The 10,773-nt window shown below is 44.9% G+C and overlaps 1 protein-coding gene across 1 annotated transcript in view; it reads right to left on the bottom strand.

The window, feature by feature from the left end:
* Positions 1–83: 83 nt before the first annotated feature.
* WDFY2 (WD repeat and FYVE domain containing 2) overlaps positions 84–10,773 on the bottom strand; it is a 43,843-nt gene continuing 33,153 nt past the window's right edge. The window contains exons 7-12 of the mRNA XM_060272374.1: positions 10,227–10,353; positions 8,942–9,047; positions 5,935–6,036; positions 2,545–2,675; positions 2,160–2,268; positions 84–1,140 (exon numbers count right to left, since the gene is read on the bottom strand). Coding sequence (XP_060128357.1) covers positions 1,111–1,140; positions 2,160–2,268; positions 2,545–2,675; positions 5,935–6,036; positions 8,942–9,047; positions 10,227–10,353 — 605 coding nt within the window. The 3' untranslated portion in view covers positions 84–1,110. The remainder of the gene's footprint in view (positions 1,141–2,159; positions 2,269–2,544; positions 2,676–5,934; positions 6,037–8,941; positions 9,048–10,226; positions 10,354–10,773) is intronic.

The following is a 10,773-nucleotide window of genomic DNA, read 5'->3' as shown; positions in this document are numbered from 1 at the left end:
CTTGGCAGCCAGCATCAGTCTTCTTGATGTGAATGAAGTTAACATATATTTGCACACTGCTATAAAAAAATCCCAGCAGAGAAAGCTGAGTGGAAGATTTCCCTATAGGAGGACCTTCCCAGTTTGGAAGAAAATTAAAATAGACGAGCCTCCTATACCAGATGCTATGAAAGGAAGTTTTTATTTCAGCAATTTACTTTTTGAAAAAGGCAGCAGAACAATATGAAATTTAACCACATTAATTGGGGGGGGGGGCAACATTGAGAATTAGAAACAAATTAGAGTTATCAGCAATTTAAAAAACACATCCTGCCAGAGAGATGACAGGAATGGAATAGTTAGTTTCAAACCATGCCCAGTAACACTAGCATAATTCTCACCCCACCTTCAAAAAAAAAAATGTTCAGGTATCACTGGTCCAGCTAAACAAGAATATTTCCACACTGACAAGGTGTGGCAATTGCATAAAACTATTTTATGCAGCCCTCAGTTTGAACTGGTTTCCATGCTCATGGGTCAAGCCTGAAACATAGTTTAGCCACTTTAGAATTTGTTGCTAAACAAGCATTCTCTTGGCTATGCAATGAAAAAGACTGGACGTTGTCTCACTTTTTCTTTCCCCTCACAACCCACAGTACCATTTGCTAGAATGTCGTTGCAAAGACTACCTTTACTGTTAAGGTTCTTGCTCAATGACTCTGCTGGAAAAGATAGAAAGAGGAATCCTTTGCTTTTCTTTTAGCCCCTAAGAGCAGATTCAGCCTTTCTCACCTAATATTGCAGAATGCTACTCACATTTGCAAGAATTCCTCCACGCCAAACAGCACAAGTCGACAGAGAACATGAAACACGCACCGCACACAGACTTCCCAGACAAGTTCCAAATGGCTGAGCAGAGCCAGATTGTATAGTTGTTACGTTTTAAAAAATATTTCTTGCATTTTGAGAACAAAGAAGTAGAGTGTTTGGTGCAAGTGTTCACCCTGGATCTAGTACATCACTTGAAAAACCATCCGGAAGTTAACAGTCGCCACACAGCTTGCTTCATCTCATCTTCTGCAGTACATTAAGAATCCCTTCTTCAGTAATGCTTTGTGTTTCACCGATGCATCAAGATACTACAGGTGTCATATCCCACAACTGTTAAAAAGATACAAATGTTGGACAGTGAGAAAAGATTCAGTTGTGATTTACTGAATTATTTGTGGGTAGTTCTAACAAGTCTATACCACAAGGTCCTTCTGATGACAGTGGGCTGGGTAGAACCCAATGAGGGACAGATAAACCCAAAACAGGGCATGCGGTCTGCCTCTTCACAAAAGTGTTATGCTAATTGCCATATACCACCTTAAACCTAGGCTATGGTCACAACGGAATGTCTAGGCACCATTCCCCCCCCCAATGGAATTATTCATTTCATTTTTATACTGTTCTATATTTGAAATAAAGATCTCACATTAAAACATCAAATAAAGCAATCCAGAATAAAACAAACTCAAACTTCAAGGAAAATAAAAGATCCTTCTCTAACTGACATTTAACTTTCTCCATATGTATTTACCTACTTAATTTAGGGATGCGGGAGGCGCTGTGGTCTAAACCACAGAGCCTAAGGCTTGCAGATCAGAAGGCCGGCGGTTCGAATCCCCACAACACGGTGAGCTCCCGTTGCTCAGTCCCAGCTCCTGCCAACCTAGCAGTTCAAAAGCACGTCAAAGTGCAAATAGAGAAATAGGTACCGCTTTGGCGGAAAGGTAAACGGCGTTTCCGTGTGCTGCGCTGGTTCGCCAGAAGCAGCTTAGTCATGCTGGCCACATGACCCGGAAGCTGTCTGCAGACAAACACCGGCTGCCTCGGCCAGAACCCAAGAGTCGTTTGCAACTGGACTTAACTGTCAGGGGTCCCTTTACCTTTACTTAATTTAGATAGCTGCCCCATAGCAGAAGTACTGTAAGAAGCCAGTGTGGTATAATGGTTAGTGTTGTACTAGGAACCAGGAGATCAGGGTTGAAAAATCCCCACTCAGCCATGAAGCTCTCTAGGTGACCTCTGGCCAGTCATGGGGCCCTTGAAATTATAAATAAGCAAAGCAAAAAAAAAAGTAATTCTGCCTTGTGATATAGGGGACATACCTATAAATCCCACTAGGCAGTACTTACCTTAATAACTTTGTCTGTCCCAGATGTCAGGAGCCACCCTCGTGTTGCATCAAAGTGTACATGGACGACATTGTGTTTGCTGTCATGGAAAGTGGCTGTGGGAGCACGCCTGAGGAAGAGCAAACAATGAGTGAAGCAAAAGCTCTGCTGTAGAGAGGGTGGTGGAATCTATTAGTAAGTTGATTCCTCATGTCTGCATTGCTCTGAGGAAGCATCACTATGGACACATAATTCTTAAGGCTTGGAGAAGAGAATTTCCAACATTTAGTCTGTTGCAATGTCAGTTTCCCCACAGAAATGGGAATGTTTTGTCACAGAGGGGAAGAAAGCAGAATAGGTAGGTAACAAGGAAGGAGGGGGAGAGGACCAGGGGACTGCTACTTACTCCTCATCTGTTATTGATTCGTAACAACTATCACAGACTCTCACATCAAATTCGAACCCCATCAGTGGTATGGAAGAGCGTTTTGAACTGCACTTGCCACATACTGCTTTCCCGCACTTCCGGCAATGATGCTGAAATTAAAAACACAGTGAAGCACCACTTGGACGAGATGAAAGAACAAGGCCAGACATACTTGTTTACATGTTGTAGCACAAAAGGGAGTTACAAGGGTATTTTGTAAGATTTGTCAATCCGGATCAAGAATTAGCAACCTATTCTGGAGAGGAGGAAAAAGGTAAAACTGTTTATAGCTCCAACTCTTATCTAAACTAGCATTTCATAACACAAATCCACTATTTCTGTAAGAGACATTGCTTGCCTTAAAAAAGAAAACCAATTTTTTCCTAGACTATGAAATATCCCATCTCAACATAGGATCAAGTGCCCTTGAAAGCCAGAGAGACAGCAAAATGAAAATCTGTGGCAAAACAGTTCCCAAAAACTTCCAATTATGACAATCGCATTTGACTTATGACTGCAGCCTTGTCATTTATTTGAATGCTTCAACCCTAACAAACAATTAATTATTGGTGGTAATAATATATTGATAACAAATTTATATACGGGCATGCATGCTAAGTAACATGAGCAGAAGGCAAATAAAACTTGTGTTTAAGTTTGAACAATAGATGATTTCACCTTTCCCCAGCAGCTCCCCACACAGCTGAACAAATCCCAAACTATTTTCTTCAAAGCGTAAGGTATTCTATTATCCCCCTGATATCTCCTTGATGACATCCACATTTTATGTACAGAGAGCAGGGCCCACCCATGAGGCAAAGCGAGGCAACCAACTCAGGATCTACAGGGGCAGCAGATCCCAATGAAGATCTTAATCCCCCCCTCTTCCCTGGCAGAAAGAGGGGCACCATTTTGTGATCACCTCAGGTGCCAATATGTCTTGGGCTGGCCCTAACATGAAGTATTACACTGGGTTTGAAAATATTACATTATTTCAGTGGGAAAAGTCCTTATCTACAACAGTCCCATTTTAACTAATTTGTACAGATACATTTCCATAGGCGGCGGCTTCTTCTTTTTTTTTGGCAAACCTTGGATTTCACTCAAGCCTAGTGATAACTCTCATCTTGTCTATGGCTGTTTGGGCTATATAAGGATCCACATTAGGTGAATTACCGTATTTTTCGCTCCACAGGACACACCTGACCATAGGATGCACCTCGTTTTTAATAGGCGGAGAACAAGAAACACCCCCCCCCCCGGTTTTCCTCCTCTAAAAGGCTAGGAGGAGGGGTGGAAGGGGCTCCCGTCCATCCCTCTCACCTTGCTGTAAAGCAAGCAGACCTTGAGGACAGCCTCAAGAAAGGAGGTAGGGAGAAAGAGAGACAAGGAAGGGGTGAAAGAGAGAGGGGGGGAAGGGAGAGGGAAGAGAGAGAAGGAATGAAGGAAGGAAAGAAGGAAGGTGTGTGAGAGAGGGGGGTGGGGGGGGGAAATACCTACCAAGCTGGGCAGAGAATGAGCGCTCTGGATTTATTCAGCTGGACAAGTAAGTGGTGCATCAGCAAGATGAGCGCCAATTATTACATTTTCATATTGTGTGTCAGGCTTATGCACAGCAACATGCTTAAAAGAAACAGGACTGAAGCCAGGTACTGAGACGGTGGAGGGATGGAAGGACTGATGAGGAGACTGCCAGTCGAAAACCTCAGAAATAAGGGAACACAGAGGAACTGAAGCAAATGTTGTACTAAACTATTTAATAAACAACCGGTATATAAGCATAATATTTCAACCATGTAAAGTGAACGGCAGTCAACAGTGGCAGGAGAGAGAGAGGAAGAGAGAGGGAAGCAGGGAGGGAGGGGTGAGAGAGAGAGATAGAGGGAAGGAAGGAAGGATATTAGTATTTTTAAAAATGCATTTTATTAGGAGAAATTTACACTAAAATGCTGAAGAATTTTAAGAGGATTAAAAAAAGAAAATTCATGAATTGCTTCAGCAGACGTGATGAACCAAAGGCTGGAAAAATGAGAAGCTGAGAGAACCAAAATTGACAGTCCCTACCATCCCTAATGGCAACCTAGCAGTTCGAAAGCACGTCAAAATGCAAGTAGATAAATAGGAACCGCTACAGTGGGAAGGTAAACGGCGTTTCCATGTGCTGCTCTGGCTTGCCAGAAGTGGCTTTGTCATGCTCGCCACATGACCTGGAAGCTATACGCCGGCTCCCTCGGCCAATAATGCGAGATGAGCGCGCAACCCCAGAGTCGGTCACGACTGGACCTAACGGTCAGGAGTCCCTTTACCTTACCATCCCTAAAGACAGGCAAAAGGAAGTATCATGTCTGAAGCTGTTCATGGCAGGGCACTCTCTGCAAAGCTCAACTCCTTGCAAAATCTTATTATAGGGCATGGAGCCGTGTTCAGGAGCAGCAGACAAAGAGGAAACCCAAGCTTCGAAACTGCAGAATGCCAAGCACACACACAAAGCTCAGCCTGCCTGGCCAGCAGCCAGATTGCTGGAGAAAGCTTGCAACACCTAGCAAAGGATGCCTGGAATACTGACTTGTCTCACACCCCAGCAACAGGCTCGCTTTTCCCGCTGCAGAGATGCCACCATCCCTGGAGCTGGGGAGCAGAGACCTGGCTGTTTCAATGTCAAGCTTCCCGTTATCCCATTCCGCCAGGACTCCCCTTCCCAAGAGACATCTAGGCAGGCTGGAGAGTGCCCCTGAGCATGTGCAGAGTTCCCAACTAGTGAGTAATCCCACACAAGAAAGGAACGAGAGAAGAGCGGGCTGATTTATGCCGGCGGCACCTCTCCTTTGAAAGGAGGAAGGTAAAACTGCACCAATAGGCAAGTGGGCTCCCCCTGTGTTCCCCCCGACCCGGTGCTAAACTGCCTGACCCAGTGCCAAAGAACATCCAATCGCCAGAGTGATCCCTTCCCTTTCTCCCCCGGGGCTACCCGCCCTGCCACGTGCTTTTGCTGTGCGCCCACGGGAGCCCGACGAGCAAGCAGTTCTCCCGGCTGGAACAGGCAGCCGAGAGCCCAGCAGCAGCAGCGACACCGCCACTGCAGTCAAGGCGCAACCCTCCGCAGCCACCACTCTCCTTCCTCGGCGCCTCCGGGAAATAAATCTCCGACGGAGGGAAGTGGAAGGGTGGCATCGGGACTGAGAGAAAGGCCCCCTTTTGGGCCACTGCCACCGCGTGCCCCCCTCACATGGGCGGGCTTGCTAGCCGAGGCTGGGGGAATGCGTTCTATGGAGCGAAAAATACAGTAGGTCAGGAGAATGTAGACAGGATACTGATCAAGTGAAAACAGGAGTGTGCCTTCAATTATTTAAAGAGCAGCATACCACATACCTGTCTAAGGCCTATTTTCTTGCAGTCCCACATTTGTTTGAAGTTCCAGAAGAACGGCTGATCACACTTTTGACAAGAGTCGCTATCCAGCCATTCAGGCGTCTAATGCAAGAATGAAGATGGAAAAGGCATCAAGTCCAACTGCAGGAGGATTCTATATACAGATCAAAACTAACAGGATTAGGGCCTCGTACACCGTCCAAGCTAACACTCCACTATGGGGCTGCTGCTACCGTGCAGCCAATAAATTCCACATTAAAGTACTTCGTGCAAGTTAGCAAATTTTATACGTATCTTCTTATTTTGCAGCATTTACCTGCACGGCCTGGTAGGCAAGAAGTTACAGGGCAAACATGGTTTCCCAACACTCTGTTTACTAATCACGGGAGCACTAGTGGGCAGGAAAGGATGTCTTAATGCAAGCATCCCCAAACTGCGGCCCTCCAGATGTTTTGATCCCTAGCTAACAGGACCAGTGGTCGGGGAAGATGGGAATTGTAGCCCAAAACATCTGGAGGGCCGAAGTCTGGGGATGCCTGTCTTAATGCTTTGCATTCCTTGTCCATTTCCCCATGAAACCTTCCCCCACCATGCTCTGAGAACAGAAATAAGCTAACAAGAGAAAAACTGGCTTGGAGGAGGACTGGTAGCAAGGGAAGCTGTAAGCATTTCCTTTCCCACCTGTCACTTCTCTTTTGTCAAGTGACTTTTTACCCCACACATTACTCTTAACCAGCAAACATCTCTTGCCAGGATAATACATAGTCTCATTCTGAGTTGAGAATGGTGTGGCTGAATTGAATACATTTAATTATAAGCAAATCTCAAACATAGTCCCTGATCTGAAAAGCGGTTTCCAATCAGAATGAGACACTCAGCTTCAGAAAAGGCCACTTTTCATAAACTCAAATCCGGTTAAGAGCATCAAATCTCACCACAGACAGAGTGCCAACAAAAAGAAACCCTTTGAAATCCTAAGCCCCATTCTCACCTTCATTTCATTGACACACTGAATGCAGAGAGGGAGGGCCTCCTCATTAGCTGACCCAATCCCTGCTGACTGCATGTTCAGCCGGCAATAAGAATGGGCCATGTGCGTACACGTGTAGCTATACAGGGTCTCACTTGTGTAGATTGGGAAACCAGCACATGTCCAAGTTCCCAGTCATGCATATAGATGTTACGCCTATAGGACCCCTTCTGCCCTTTTGCGTGACCTGCTTGGGATCAGGGATGGGGCCACTGGCCACAATACTGCTCCCTCCTCCATTTGGTCAGTCTACGCATGAAACGAGAGAGTATACAGAGAGACACTGGTTTCCTCTGTCTACTGCCTAAAAGGAAAACGCCTTATGTTTGGATACAAACGGGATCAATTCCCCATGCCCTGGTTCAACACATCTGTGCAGAATAGCTGGTCTTTTACATCGGAATCTTTGCTTGCTAACATCCTGACCCATCTGTAAGCCCATTTCAACCTGACTATCAGTCTTATAAAGTAGGCTAAGAGAATCCCACCGTCAGGGGTGGGGAATTTCAGGCCTGGGTGTTGAATGTGGTACTCCTGGCCACTCACTATCTGACCTTATATCCGAGGAATACTGCTCAGTCCACATCCCCTCTCTCCTGGCTGTATCCTTCAGCAAATCTGCTCTGTGCCCTCCATAAGCGCTTTCCCCAGGATGGACTGTATACTTTAACTGTGAAAATGTCTCCTGCTCACCTGGGTGGAAGTTAGAGACAGAGACTGTATACACAGGTACATACATATAGAGACAGAAACCTCTGACGTGGGGTTGGAAGGTCTGTTGCTCCATCCACTTTTACCTCAGTCGCACCCATTTTAACTTCTGGCCCTCCAGAGGTTGCTCATAAGGGAACGCAGCCTTCAAGATGAAGGTTTTCCCCACCCCTGAGATATAGGGACACACGAGACAGAAAATCTGCACCTCAACCCTGGACACTGGACTCAAGCGTCACCTGTTCATTACCAAGTGCATCTCCATAATCATGAGACAGCTTTGAAAAATAGGCACATATATATATATATATTTTAAAAAATCCAAGTTCTATTTCAAGAGCCGGATTCCATACAGATCAAATTAAAATTTAACAGAAGTAGTCATTCCAGTCCAGTGACTGTGTATGTCTAGGATTATAGACCGTGACTGCAATGCCCTGCAAAGCATTGTCCTGTCCAACAGGTACTAGTTCTGCCATCCTTAATGGTGCAAGACTGGAATGACATGTACAACTCAGCAGGGAAGTCATTCAGGGCAAAACAGAAACTTGTAGTTTGTGTGAGGCAAAACAAAACCTTTGTTTTTCTAACTACAACAGCAGAACTCTCCACAGGTTGGAAACTAGCCTGTAGCTGATAATTAAGAGCCTTTTCTGCCTGCTTTTTCAAAACAAGGAATGTTTGTTCCCCAGTGGGGACTTCGTATTCCCAGAAATGGATCTACAGATCAAGCCAGCACTAGGTTAAGACTGGGAATTTTGAAGAGGTTTGCACTCATCTGTGATCTGTTTTTTGAATATAGGAGGTACTGTGATTGGCAGTAGATGCAAAACAGGTCAGCACTTCTTCACTGAGTTGATAATTAACTTTTGAAATTCGATGCCCCAAGCTGTGATATGGGCCACTGGCTTGGATGACTTTATAAGGGGATTAGATAAATTCAGGGAGGGTGGGTGTATTGGCAGCTATAAGCCATAATCACTAAATGAACCCTCCATATTCAGAAGGTGTCTACAAAAACATACATTCCCTTCCTGCACAATGTGTCACACCTACAACCCTTAAGTAATGCCCATTTAATGCTGAAAGTATCAGTGGATAAACAGATGTACCTAATAGGAAAAAGTGCTATATGAATCCAAGTTGTGATCAAGTTCAAAGAGAGACGTTTGGGAAAACTGGGCTTCAGTGTACTCTTAAAAATATTCAATACTGAAAAAGCTGTCATTTCCCTGACCAGATAAAGGAGAAGAACTGAGTATGCACCTCTTGCCTCTCAACATCCATATTCCAGACGACGATTCCTCCATCTGCTCCACAAGAGATAAGCTGGCGTGTGTGATGGGCATAGAAGAGGGATTGAACTTTATCACTGCAGTAAATATACAAAAAATAAAAGTTAGAAGACAATGGATGAGTTGTTGTTGTTTAGTCGTGTCTGACTCTTCGTGACCCCATGGACCAGAGCATGCCAGGCACGCCAGTTTGGTCAAACTCATGTTGGTAGCTTCGAGAACACTGTCCAACCATCTTGTCCTCTGTTGCCCCCTTCTCCTTGTGCCCTCAATCTTTCCCAGCATCGGGGTCAGCAATTTGAACGTGCCAATTTCCCTCTCTGTCAAAGAAACCCATTCATATGCTTGGAATGGGTCAGATTCTGCAAAGCAGAAAGCCCAGTTGTGCAGAAGAAACAAAAGCATGGCAAAATTCAGCGAACAGAACAAACTATGGCACCATTTGTTCAGAATTCTGAAGGCTATCAGCACTTGGGTTCACATGTCAGTTCTGGAAGTGTAAATTAGATGTGTTCACATTTTAATTCAAAATTCTCACTCCAAATTTTTGCAATGCAGTTCTCCACCCAAAAAAGAGTACAAAATGGGTCATTGTTATCAGGGGAAAGTGCTTGCAAAATTGTGTACGTTAGACAAAATGTCATACAAAAATACAGTACATGTTAAGTTTTCCTGCAAACTTTTTAAAAATTGCAGAATGATGTGTAGATGGTGTGAACTCCACAAGAAATGAGAAACTGAGATGCCAAAACTGATACACCTGATTCATCCAACCCTACTCAACTTGTGCGTGTGTGTATGTGTGTGTTTTAAGTTTGATTTGGGATAGCCAGGTTGCCGGTCAATCAGAACAAAATCAGCCACAATGTGAGAAAGGCCAAGAGGATGCAAGGAGTAGCAGTAGTAGTAGTTGCTAGGAGTGTTTTTAATTGGCTCTTTACTCCAGGGGGATGGGAAACCTGTCGCTCCAACTTCCATCAGCACCAGTGAGCATGCTCAACACTCAGGGGCAAGAGGTGTTGTGGTCCAACACCTTCTGGAGGGTCACAGATTAGCTACCCCTGGTTTATACTTTACTTGCTAGAAGCCAGTTTTTTTAGAGCGTGTGGGCCGATTTGAAGGTTCCTGAATTTTATTCTGAAAACTTCATCATATCCACAATTCTCAGTGAGAGATATCTGCCTGAATAAAAGCAGGCACGTTCTGTGGGCGAGATACACCTGGAAGGGCAAAAGCACTTGATCAGCGCATCGTACTTGTGTCCTTGCAGTTCGATGGCTGTTCCTTTTCTTCCTCCGATGTCCCACATAATAATGGTATGATCAGAACTGCCGGAGAACAAGACACGCTGCACAGGATCCCAACAGAGGGCAGTGATTCCACCTGGAAATATTAGAACAGGGAAGAGGGGAAGGGAGGATTTTTACTATTGGAAAACAGGAGCTTATGCAAACTGCCAGATCATCATCAAGTAGTTAAGGATTTGACTGCATTTCTTTTCCATCTTTTAAGAGCCTGGGAACTGGGCTGGCAGCATTAACTCTACAGAGATGATAGACACGCACAGGCTTACACTAACCTGGGTACTGATGAGGAATTCCTCCTCCTCCTCCTGAACTTCACTTTTCTCACCCAATTATGACATACGTGAGCTTGCAGCATCAGTTAGAAGAATGCAGTGCTCTGTCTGTACTGTCATCAAACTGTGGCAGCCTGCTTGTGTGCAGCCTCTCTTTGAGCAGACCTGCTCTTTATGTAGCACAACAATCAAACCAATGGACGTCTTTTGCACGTGAAAGGTGC

Source organism: Zootoca vivipara, chromosome 3 (assembly GCF_963506605.1).
Source record: "Zootoca vivipara chromosome 3, rZooViv1.1, whole genome shotgun sequence".
Classification (NCBI taxonomy): Eukaryota; Metazoa; Chordata; class Lepidosauria; order Squamata; family Lacertidae; genus Zootoca; species Zootoca vivipara.
This window is presented reverse-complemented; position numbering and strand designations above follow the sequence as displayed.